General features: G+C 43.0%; 4 protein-coding genes across 4 annotated transcripts; 1 reads left to right on the forward strand and 3 right to left on the reverse strand.

Moving 5' to 3' along the window:
• Window positions 1-15: 15 nt before the first annotated feature.
• On the reverse strand, window positions 16-2322 carry KL911_000750 (uncharacterized protein; the record flags this gene model as incomplete). The annotated part of the gene is made up of 1 exon (XM_043201039.1): window positions 16-2322. The coding sequence occupies one exon, from the start codon at window positions 2320-2322 to the stop codon at window positions 16-18; it is 2307 nt and encodes a 768-aa protein (XP_043056314.1).
• A 109-nt stretch (window positions 2323-2431) lies between these two features.
• On the reverse strand, window positions 2432-7576 carry KL911_000751 (uncharacterized protein; the record flags this gene model as incomplete). Its single annotated transcript, XM_043201040.1, has 1 exon — window positions 2432-7576. One exon carries the CDS (start codon window positions 7574-7576, stop codon window positions 2432-2434), a length of 5145 nt encoding a protein of 1714 aa, XP_043056315.1.
• Window positions 7577-7679: 103 nt separating this feature from the next.
• Window positions 7680-9683, forward strand: KL911_000752 (uncharacterized protein; the record flags this gene model as incomplete). The annotated part of the gene is made up of 1 exon (XM_043201041.1): window positions 7680-9683. The coding sequence occupies one exon, from the start codon at window positions 7680-7682 to the stop codon at window positions 9681-9683; it is 2004 nt and encodes a 667-aa protein (XP_043056316.1).
• A 25-nt stretch (window positions 9684-9708) lies between these two features.
• KL911_000753 (uncharacterized protein) lies at window positions 9709-12060 on the reverse strand (the record flags this gene model as incomplete). The annotated part of the gene is made up of 1 exon (XM_043201042.1): window positions 9709-12060. One exon carries the CDS (start codon window positions 12058-12060, stop codon window positions 9709-9711), a length of 2352 nt encoding a protein of 783 aa, XP_043056317.1.
• Between the last annotated feature and the right edge of the window lie 270 nt (window positions 12061-12330).

A 12330-nucleotide genomic window follows, 5' to 3' on the forward strand; every position in this document is an offset into this window, starting at 1 on the left:
TAGATTCAAATTGTATCATTGGACTCTGCTAACATTCTTCCCAAGACCATTGGAAAAGTTGACGGTATCTACGCATTCAGGAAGCTTAATTGCTTCTTTCAGCTTCCGGTCATGGGTGAAGAATCCCCATTGGGTTTCCCATTTACTACCTTCTTCATGCCACACTTTCTTCCACGGCTCATCAAAGGCTTCGAAATAGTACCATGCGAACTTTTGTGTCATGGGTGAACATGCCCATGATTCAAGGAATTGCTGCATTTCCTTTTTCCCAGCAACTGAAGCCATGTACTGCCCGCCACCACTCGGCCAGCCAACTTCCGTAACGACGACCTGAACTTCTGGCCGTATATTATGGACAAATGGCAACACCTGTTGCTCAAGGAAATCTGTTGTCCATTGTACTCCTGCTTTTACTGCTTCGCCTCCAAAGAAAGGATGAATGTTAGCACCGATGAAGTCGCACGTTTCAACCATTTCACGTTTGACTTGGGATCCCAACTCAGAGGTCCCAATTGGAATGTCACCGCATCCAATGGACTTTGTATAAGTTCTTGCTTCTTCCACGTACGATATTAGCTCTCTCACGGTTTTGTCTTCTCTGAAGAGTACTTCATTTCCAATGATAATTGAGTTAAAGTAGCGTTTCGGGAAATTGCTAAGCAACCACTTCATTTCATTCATCTGTTTCCAGTTCGAATGGTCGTCTTCTCCAATCCACACTCCAAGAGCAATTGTCATGTTCAAATCAAGCTCCTGAAAAGCTTTCAGGATAAGTTCGGCCTGACGGCATTGCGTTCCATAGGTTCTGACTCTAGTCGTGACTCTTGACAATAGCGCGACATCCAATAAAACATCTCTTTCTGTTACTTGACACATCGGCTCGATTACCCCTCTTGGGGCGTAAGATAGACCATAAAAGGATTGCTTCAATCTGTCATCCTCCATCAGGGCCCTTATCTCATAATCGCCCTTGTATTTGCTGCTGATGCCTTTGAATGAATTAACCATCGAGTGATCAATCTGAGTGTCGTTATTTTGAAGGGTATTGTTGTTACGAAAGAAAAAGCTCTCTGAGAGCTTGCCTTTGCCGAGATTGAAATCATCGAAAATGCTAGTGACTTCCGGATATCTCTCCTGTTCATCCAACGTCTGAAAATATTGAGCCACTTGCTCTCGTCCCACTTTGGAAGGAGACCACGCTTTGATGGACACCAAAGTTGCATATATAAGTAAAAGGATAAAAACGAAGGCCAAGAAAATTCCAATCCAGGGAGACATCGTGAGACGGTACTGATATACCGCCTCGGAACTAGCCAACTCTTCCTGTTCTGTATCTTTGAACTCCACTGATTTCTTGCGGTCTTCAGAATCAACCATGGTTTTCCTTGTCGATCCTCCAGTGTACTTCCGCACACTTGCTCTGCTGAAGGAGAATTCGGACTTCGAGCTTTTGACACTGGCTCTTTCAAGTGCATCGACATCTCCAAAGGCCCATGGTTGAGACAGAGATCCTTTTTTACTGGACATCCCTGTAATAGAAGCAGCAGAGTTTATGGCATTCTCTCTATCCTCACCTTCAAAAAGCCTATGTTCCTTGATTGTCATGTATCTATTGTAGGAGCGCAATGTTTCAGTTTCGACATCGGTCACTGATTCTTTTTCATTTTGGCTCTTGACTGATGCCTCTATCTCGTTTGGCGATAGATATCCAAATTTTTGAATAAGATTTTGTCCTTCAGACCAGTCGCTTCGCCGGTCACCGGGGCTGTCATTATCCGGACTTCTCACTTTCGGTACTGAAAGCTTGGAAGCTTGCTCGCCTTTCAGGTCATCCGAGTCAAGGGGACCAGAAACGCTAGCTGACATCCCCGAATCTCCTTCTCTGACAATTTGTTCATAGGGATCAAACTGCGATAGCAAGTTGGTTGAAGATGCACTGGACAAAACAATAAGATTAGAGCCCTCTATGTGCTCCATTCTACGGATTCCAATTGATTCGGGTTCCAGAGAAGTGGATCTCTCTTCAGGGTAGCTAGAGTGAATGACCTGCGGCTCACTTGCTTGTAGATTCCCTGAGTAAAATCGATCGACGCTCTTGAGTCTTATGACCGCTGGTTCTGGAGAAGTAGACAGGGGAGGGACCGGAAACTGCATCGTATTTCTTCTCAGCCTAGTTTGTTTCTCTTGATCATTTTGATATGCGCCATACGAGGGAGATTTTTTGCTTTCTTTCGGGGGACCTAGTTCTTGCACATTTGCTATTTTCTTTTGAGCTTCTACTGCTGAGGCACTGTTGACCTTTCTCCCAGAACTGAGAGTCATCAAAGAAGTGATTAAGATCAGATACTTTTTTTTTAATTTTCTTAGCGCCTCGAATTAGGGATATTTTTATATCCCTACAATTGTATTCTAAAAAAGAGGATAGCAATACTTAATTAAATGCAATTCCTTCAAAATCATTGGAAGCCATAGCACGAAAACTAGGGCCATATATTCCACATGATTGCTCAGCAAGAGCTTTTGACCCTGCAAGATCACAGTTAACGGTAGTGATTTCACGGCCTTGTAGTCTTGTTACCAGTAGGCTGGAATATTCGGTGTACAAAGCGTTGAATTCCATTAGCAGGTTTTCAGGAACTTCGAAGGCATATCTCAAGTACTCCTTTGGCTCGTCCAAAGCTTCCAGTAATATGAACAATCTCTTGAAATCTGCCATATCATCGTAGCCCAGAAAAGCAACTGATAGGTGATTTAAGAGCTCATATATCAATTCAGAGCATTGCCTCCAAGAATCCTCGTTCGATGTTTTATAGCTCCCGATTTCAGAACACAAGGTGATCAATCTAACTAGAGTCCAGACATCTGCCTGCGAAAACGATCTACGTTTCTTCACAGCAAGGACAATTATATCCAGCCAGTTTCGAAGATGAATCCAATGGGATTTGTCAAAAGAAAGTTGATGCAAATGCAGAGAGATAATGGTCAAAAGGGAATAAAACACCGATTTGTGAAGTGGATTGACTTCAAGCACTGGCAGTTCATCAAGATCTGAAACCACGTCATCCCGAAAAAGTTCAAGCTTGTAATTGATCAACGAGTTGATATACTCGCTCTCCAGAAGGATCATGAGGTCTGTCATATTGTCTGTAGATTCAAAGCGTTCGTTAAGTGGCGCTTGCACGTCCTCAATTGCCAATTCATGCCTCAAGTCAATAAATTCTGGCACTGTCTGTAAAACAGAGCTTGCAACGGTATTGAGGTACCGGATCAGCGTAACAAAATCTTCTTTAGGTTTTTCGAACTTACCCTGGGCGATAGATCTCTTGTATACGTCGCTCAAGGACCTCACAAATACTTTTAGATAGTCGGCATCTTGTTCCTTGCCTCTTTTAGCTGCAACCACCAAACGAGCGAGAATCCGAACGCTAACACGCATTATTTGATCCGAGAATTCCTCCATCGACATATCCGAGAGGCTTTTGCCAGTTCTAAACTCTAGATATCCACTGTGTCCGTTTTGTTGTGCCAGAAGCTTACAGAAATCAAAAAGGTCTCTGGTGCATATATCAGCAAGCTTTTGGAGGAATACCCTGAACATTTCCGAGAATGAGCTAGCTGAAATTTGATCCCTGTAAAATGTCATTACTGATGTGAAGAATGCCAACTCGTACTTGGACCTCGTATGGGCAGTGCCAAAATACTGCCACTCCAGGTGAATCAAAGCATCAGTAACAACTCCAGTGATAGAGCTAATATGCACCCAAAGATGAATACTTGACTTTTTAAGGGATTCGCTGAGTAATTCCGGCGCTAGCACAATTGATTTCAGCGCAGAAAGTAACTCTGTTCGTAATTTGGGAGTTAGTTTTTGGAAAGCGACCGGCTTCATCCAAATAAGTTTTCGAATGACGTCTATCGTTCTTTGAATCACAACTGAAAGGTGCGACACTCGAATTTTCAGTAAAGAGATAAACACCAACAAGTAGTGACCAACTCGGCCGTCTTCTTTATCATCGATAGCTGCATCCCATATTTGCTTCGCCAGATAACGGAATTTATCGGAGCATACATCTGAGGTCAGCCTTAAGCTGTTGATTGAATCGACAACTTGAACCAAGCATCCACGAAGAAGCGCCAGAGGAGCTTTTTTGAAGACTTCGAACTGACATTGTGTGTAAGAACTAACGAGATCGAGAGTATGCTCATTTGCCGATGATGATCCAAGCCCAATCAAAACCCCGAAGACATTGGCCACTTGTTTCGAAAAGTCATGCTTGAATAGTCGAGTCATCACCATAAGAAGGCAAATTCGATTCCCAAGAAGTTTAGCAGTGCACGTGCTGATGTCGCTCACAGGCGTGACTTTCTCGATCAAGCTCATCCTTTTCTCTGGTTCCATATATTGCTGGACATACAGAGTCAGGAATTTGATGTACATGTCTAGGAATCCATCAGACTCAGAAATGGTGAGGGACAACGGCACATTGCTTGTGACTCTCTTCATACTTCCAGTATTCTCAAAGCGATGGTAGCTGATGAGTCTATAGATCTTTACCAGTAAAAGCTCCTCGAAATTCCAATTTAGCTCCTTGATAATTTTCATGACCGTTGATAGAACAGCTCGAGACTTCCGTATATCAAGAGGGTCTTTTAGAGTTTCAATTTCATGCATGAAAAACTCCCAATCAACTAGAACTGGCCTCTGGGAGTGAACAAAATACAGATAACTTACCACGTTTTCGAATGACAGCTCATACTCTCTCGCCAAAGATGCTACCTGATTCCAAGGGTTTGGACACAAGGCAAGAAACATCAGCATCGATTCCATAAACTTAGTTGAGTCATCCTTCAATGCGTAATAGAAATGAGATTTGGAAACCGAGCATGCTAGTCTGTTGATTTGTCTCTGCAATTTTACTATGACATGATCAAAACCTTGATGATCTTCCTTGAGCTGTCTCATAATCCTACCTGCGAGAGTAGTCAGGGTTAGATGAAAGGGCGCATATAGAAGTTTGGTTTTTGCTTTAATTGTAAGATCCAAAAACGTCCAAGACGAGGATAAGAGGACCTTCGCAAATCTTATGAAATCGTGCCGACTCCATCTGATCATATTCCAAGTCAATTGCAGAATGCAGATGTAGGTTTTCCTAACACTGTTGTGGTCTTCCTCAGATAATGCTTCTTTAGCAAGAGATGCAAATAGTTGCTTCAGCAAGACTTCTGTCAATCTTGGAGCTTTCTCTATATTGGAGTTGTCAAGTGAGTAATGCAGGTTTCCGAATGAGAATTCGATAGGTTCGGGCTTGTAGTAGTTGCCATCCTCGTCCAAACAAGCATGGAAGAGTCTGGAATTAATCAACGAGGACGTGGAAGAGTCAAGATCCTGAAATCTGTCAAGGCTCAAGTCTCCCATATGGAATGCCTTTTGCAAATGAGTTTTACCCAGCCTATCCGAGACATTAGTATATGAATTGGTTTTGTTCTGTAGTGGTTGCCTGACCTCCATCACTTCCTCGTTTGCTATAGCTTCCAGTTGAGCAGTGCCGAAAATCCGACGTCTCTGGTAATAAAAATGCTCTGGATCTCCCGGGTTTCCTGTAATGGCAAGTTTCTTTCTGCGCTTGTGGCTTGCTATTGGGGTACGCTTCTCTATGTTTCTTGATTGTTTGTCTGTGTTTCTTGTATCCTCATCACTAATCCATATCATTTGTTCTAGGGGCCTTTTCGAAAGAAACTCTGTGGTTCTTTGAATCGCCTTACGTCCGTATCTTAGTGAGGGAGTTTCACTTCGTGGCCGTCTATATGTGCCAGTGCGTGGTCTTTTAGATTTGCTCTTCGCCTTTCTCTTAGTTTTTGAGGCTCTGCTAAGCATGTAATCAATGCCTGCTGATCGATCTTCTTCTGCATAGTCCTTCCTAACAGTCACTTCAAAAAGCTCTTTCACATCAGAGTCGGAAGATGGAGAAGAAATAACCTTAACATTTTCCGTAGACTCGAATGTTGGTTCCAATTGAAAAGGCGTGCATCTCGCTCTTGTCTCCACGTACTTGAATGGCCGAATCTCTGTTTGGAGATCGCCATTGGTCAAGAAATCGGCAAATTCGTCAGTCCTGGAGTATTTATGATTCCTCTTCCGTGCAAGGCCTGGTCGCGGTGCCCGTGGTTCTCGTTGTCGCCTGGTGACCGACTGTGGCTCGTTGAGCTTTAAAAATGATTGCGGAAGCACGCCCGCCAAAGCATTCTTTTTCTTTAGCAGACGGTTGCGAAATACGAAAGCGTCCTCCTGACTATCTTGACTGTTCTCCTTGAAACCCTCAGGACAAGGAAGTTCCATCAGTGAGAGATTATCGTTCTCGCTGTGCGCGTCTGGTGCCAACACAGGTGAGGACAAGATAGGGAGTTCATTCTCCACGTATTCATCTTCGCCACTATCGCTCATGGCTGTCTCTTTCGCAACATTATTCTGCTCTGCCAGCTTGTGAGTTTCGGAGGCAAGGTACGCAGCAAACGTTGGCTTGTAAAAAGGACCGTAGCCGATCTCTTTTTCCTCACGTTCCTTTCGTCTCTGAGAATAAACAGACTCCAAATATGACATGATTTCGTTGTAGGATTTTCCCTGGTCATAAAGATCGTTCAGCTGGTAAACCGAAGATAGACTCAAATACACTGCTATGTCAGTGACATACACATGGTCTTGCGAAAATTTATGCCTTCGTGTCCTGCGGCTGTAGTCAGGTTCAAGATTCGAAAACTCCTCCAGCAATTGTTGTGTGCCAGTGCGCGGCTGTTGTGGCGATTTCGTTGAGGCGCCCGGGGAGTTGACAGGCCCCGGTGTAGCATCCTGTTGTACTAGGGGGGCTGAGCTTAGTGATCGGACACTCACGGGAGTAGTGGGAGGCGAGGAGAGGTCGATACTCACTTGGCTATTCTCGGCATCAACAGTAGTGTTTTGCACTGCCGACGGCAGAACCCCCTTTGCTGCTGTCTCCTCCTCATCAGATAGGAGACTAATTGACTCATTTACCACCGGGTCAATTTCTTCTACAGATTCCTCGCTTTCGTCTGTGCTCACCTGCTCAAGTTCCATTCTTTGCAACCTCACTAAGTAGCGACGATCAGCGATAGAACTGAGTTTATCCTCGATGGTCTCGTAGTAGGCTTTACCACCGCGGCCACGGCTAGCCTGGTAGCGTTTAAAATCTTCCAGGTACACATTGAAGTTCTTCTTTTTGAAGCGATGCTTTGCAACTTTATGCCGTTCATAGAAATGTCGTAATTTGATGTACTTTCTGTTGAGCAGGTAAAAGATTCGTCCATCAGAGACACCATTTCGAGAAATGCGCTCTAAGTCTGTGCGAGATGCCAGATTGAGGTATTCGGCCAGATCCGCAGTGTAGACATGCCGCTGGCAAAACCCGTGTCTGCGCGTTTTCCTTCCTGACATCTCATTAATGCGGTCTTGTACCGTGGTCTTACGATCAGATGAAACAGCAGCCAAGAGTTGTTCAACCAGTTCCCAGCTGATCGTTTCATCCTCTCGCACGGGAGAGTTTGGCACTTCAAACTCAACCATCCAACCGTTACACCACCTGTGCACTATCAAGCTGATGTATAACGCGTTTTTTTATGCAGAAAAATTATGTCAGCACAACTTCAACCTAAAAAATATCTAAACAATGTCTTCACCCCACCAGACGACTCCGCGGACGTCGAAGTCACCGTCGAAACGTAAATCGGTAAGTTTACCTGCTCGTGCTGCTAACTTGCAGACTCCGATGAGTATATCGTCTGCCACCGCGCAGTTGCTCACCTCCACCAAAGCCTTGCTCCAATCTTTAACTGCCTGGGCCAACAAAACCGCTTCTGTTGGTGAGGTTTCTGCCAAATTCGTTCAAGTGGGTGATGATTTCAAGGCTCTTCGAAGAGCATACGTGGCTGGTGGTGTTGACACTAGCGATGTTAAAGACATTCCGAATTTATTAAGGAAAGTGCTAGAGGAATCACTAATTTTGGAGCCGTCACAAAGCACGCTCGACATGTTTCTTCCAAAAGTTGGTGAAATAGTAGCAGAATTGATGAAGATATTGAAAGAAAAACAGGCGGAGTCTCAATCAGTTGCTGAAAAACGCAAGTCTCAAAACCACCGCTCTGTCTCGGGCCCAGCTAATGTGTCTGCTTCCGCAACTAGTCCTCCGCTTCCTCCACCGCCATCGGAGTCTCAAAACGATGCTATATCTCGTCTTCAAAACAATCGCTCTCTTATGAGGAAAGCGTCGAAGCGTTTCTCTGCTTACCAAACTTCAAAAATAATGTCCATGAATGCTATCAGCCCTCGCAATTCCCCGGCTCCGTCTGAGAAACAGACGTTAAGCCCGGAACCACCAAGCAGTCCTTTGCAAGCAGAAGTTTCGAAAAACATCAAAAAGTCGGAGATTCATCAGCAGCTCACAGCTCCATCGATCACTTTAGAGGAGGCTTTCGATAGTAGGAAGACTATTTTTGTTAAGCTCGAAGGACGCATCAAAAAAGCACAGATTCAATTACCAACCACAATCACTCAATTGCGCACCCTTTTCACAGAAAAGTTTGGATATGTGCCTGAGAATGAATTTCCGCCCATTTATATACAGATGTCGCCAACAGACATTGCATACGAGCTTGAGGATACCTCAGAAGTCACGGATTCTGTCATTATATCACTTTTAGAACCTGATTTCACAACCACATTAATGAAAGAGATGAAGAGTCAAACAGAAACGCTGCGGAATGAGATTATAAAGCTAGAAGCGAACTTGAGTGGTCGTATAGGAGATTCAAGAGCAAGTGTAGTCGTGAAAGAGCCAGCAGTCATTTCATCAGACTCCAATCTGACCTCAACTGATATCACGACTGAAATCGAGACTCTCAAAAATGAACTTACAAAAGCTAGACAGCTACAAAAAGCACTAAAAAAGCGTGTTGGTGCGGCAATTGAAGATGCGCTGGAGCTAGTAGAAAACTTTCAAAGTTCATCTCTATCTCCCGAGGGAGTTATTGGCGACCCTTACATGGAACAATGCAAACGTAAGGTTAGTTCGGAATGCGAAAACCTGGTCACTAGAATTGATGACTTACAAGACATCATTGAAGCTTTGAAACTGGACATTAGCAAGCGTGGAAGCAAGCCTACACAAAAACAAATTCTTCATGTTCAAAAAGAACTTCAGATGACCAAAACGAGTCTTTCCTCGCTTTTGCAATATATGTCCATCGAACGCAAGAACTGGAACGCCAGGTGGCAAGCAGAGCTTACTGCAGTCCTGGAAGAGCAAGAATTTTTCAAAGAGCAGGAGACTATTATACATTTGCTTGAGGAAGATTTAAGTTCTGCGGATGATACATATGCGCTGATAGTGAAATGCGTTGAAGAGTTGGAGAAAAATCCAAAACTGATGCGTGGTGGAAGCATAGCTCTTCCTCCTCCAGACCCATCTGTTTCAATAAGCCAAATGAGAAATGCCTTAATGGACGAAGTTCTCAGTTTGAAGCCAGATCATGATTCCAGGGTCGAGGCCATTATGAAAGCCGAGAAAGTTAGGGAGAAGGAGAGGGAGATTTTGATTGGCAACCAGGCCCAGGACGAAACTGCTGAGTCATCAGAGATCCAGGGCGATCATAGGAATAATAATGATGAACGGTGATTAGAAACGAGACATTTCATGCTGGTCAGAAAGTTTTGAGAAGCGAGCGGATATACGTTAGATATGATGTACCCACTTTCGTAAGTATCAACTTTTCTATTTGTAGCAAAAACTGGTTAAACTTCGAAGCTTCCATCCTGTCGTTTCTTGCTACCGATTTTTTCGACTTTTTAAATCTTAAAGACAGGGATTGAAGGAGGATATGCAAATTTTGCTTCAAAGTCTTCTCGTCATTGATGTCTGCACTGAAAAAATCTGACGCTAATGCCTGCTTGAGATGAATCACTAGAGTGGAGTACAAGGCTTTGAAAGATAAAACTCGCACTGGAGTGAGATCATAGGAGACAAGATTTTTCGTGACGCTTAATGTCTTCAAATTTATTGTTGTCCCAAGGAAATCAACAGTATCCTCGGATACAACACTTTTTTGCTTGTTCACCAGAACATCGAATTCGGGAATGCGTTTCTCAATAAGCTTTTGATACTTTGCTAGTATGTCCATCTTCGTTGTCAATATTAGAAAATCGTCAGCAAGGCGGATGATTTTCACATTCCCTCTTCCTAGCGAGAGCAGGTATTCCGTAAGCTTGTCATAGACAATTTCACAAAAGATCCCGGAGAGCGGAAAGCCTTGGAAAACACCTCTTTTTCTGTGAAACGTATCTGATGATGAGAGCAGAGCTGCATGTTCGAGTTGCTGCTCGACGATCTTCATAATTTCACTCTTCTTCAATACTGAGGGGCTATTAGCGTGGGTTAGCACTTTATCTGAGACTGTTGTGTTTTCATATCCCTTCAGGACTGAAAGCTTGCGGCGTTTTCGTTTGCCAGCAGCAGTAGGGGCGCTAAGCACAAAATAGCGTTCAATGTGAAATTGAAAGGTTTCGGGAATCTCCTTGAGCAGCTCGGATATCAGTGGTAGTATCAATTTTCTGGGCAAGGTATCATAGGCCTGTCGGATGTCAAATTTTATTGCATATACTGAACCACTAATCTGATTTTTATATTTCAACAGCTCACAAGGAAGATCACTCACTGAATTAATACAGTTCTTTTTCCGTTTATGTGAAAGAACAAGATTCGCTATCCTCACTTCGTTCTTATAACGATCCATGTATTCGAATACACTTTTCCCCGAACCCCTGAACGGCATTGTGATAAATCGAAAATCGTGAGCTTTCGGTAGCAGTTTCAGACTACCAATGAAATCATCATTTTTCGCATAAGTGAAATAGCTATTCAGATTTTGAGGTTTCCTTTGCAGAAACAGACCATAATATTTATCTTTGAATTCTTTTGAGATCCGTCTCCAGGTATCATGTCTATAGTAGAGTAATTCAAAAGATTGGGAGATATCTGTGACATGAAAAAAAGAAGCTACCAATTTGAATAGCATCGAATTGAAAAACCACCAGATAAATTGGAGCCACGTGTTCTGTGCTTTCATGAACTCGTGCTTGCTCATCTTTCTGCCCGGTACCAGCCAGTTAATATCTGTGATCCTGAAGTTCTTGGCCACATTACACACATAAATGGAATCCTTTTTATGACTACTGAGAACTTCAGCGATTTTTTTGAATAGCACTGACTTATTGTGAGGCGACCCAAAGAGTTCCTTGGGCATGATCTTTTCAAGAACAATGGTGACAAATTTGATCACGCATGGTTTTTCCACCGCTAAGTCAAAGTTAGTCTTAATGTTTTTTGGTTCAGGACAAATCGAGTCTAATATATATGGATAATCTGGTTGATGATTCATGTGATAGGTGCGCATTGACTCAAGTAGAAACTCAAGTTTTGGATAGCATGTGTTTTTCGTTCTGAAGACGTCGTTAATCAAAGAGGCAGATTCAGGAAGGGGGTCGAGCCGCTGCAAGGACCATATTTCACTATAGAGAATGTTCCTTATGTTCAATTGTGATGATCTGCATTGTGACTTGTAATTGCATTCGTTCAATTCGCCCCAAAGATAAACGTTGTCCATTCGTGCGGTGTGATTGATTAAAAGATCCAAAAATGTCTCCGTTCCTATGATTGTGTGTATAAGTCTGAATTCCGGAGACTTCAATAGATTGGTGACAACGTTTCTTCCTTTGAATCCATAGGTGTTGGCTACTCCCAAATCGTCCCCTGTCACCAGGCCATTGATCAGAGCGTTTTCATAGTGATTATCAGCCAGATGTTTGATTAAAATATCGATCAGTTCTTCGTGATTGTAATTAGGCTTTACCAGCGACAATGGAACCTTATGGTCTCTGACTCGCTCAATCTCTATCTTACGTTCTGTTTCATGCCAACGTGTCTCAAAAAGGTCATGGATCAAGGGCATAAAATCATCAGATGTTTTGTTTTCGTCAACATACTGATCAAACCTCATGGGAAATTAATATTTTCATGTACCATGAGTTATGATATAGATTATGAAACTTTCACCTTTTATAAGAAATATCGGAGAGTACAAATCCAAGACAGCGTGGAGCCTTTTTTGGTTGATCACTGGATAGTATACATTGAACCAAAAGAATCCTCGTTGATAAATTCAATAATCAAAAACGAATTCAAAGAGAGTTCCAACAATTTGCGGCATTTGAAGCGGTTCTTGAAAGTGGAAAAGGATAAGAGAGTTTTGCTGAAGGTTCTTCTTTGT

This window comes from Ogataea haglerorum (genome assembly GCF_019207285.1).
Source record: "Ogataea haglerorum isolate 81-453-3 chromosome Unknown 81-453-3_NODE_2_length_903871_cov_94.662503, whole genome shotgun sequence".
Lineage (NCBI taxonomy): Eukaryota > Fungi > Ascomycota > Pichiomycetes > Pichiales > Pichiaceae > Ogataea > Ogataea haglerorum.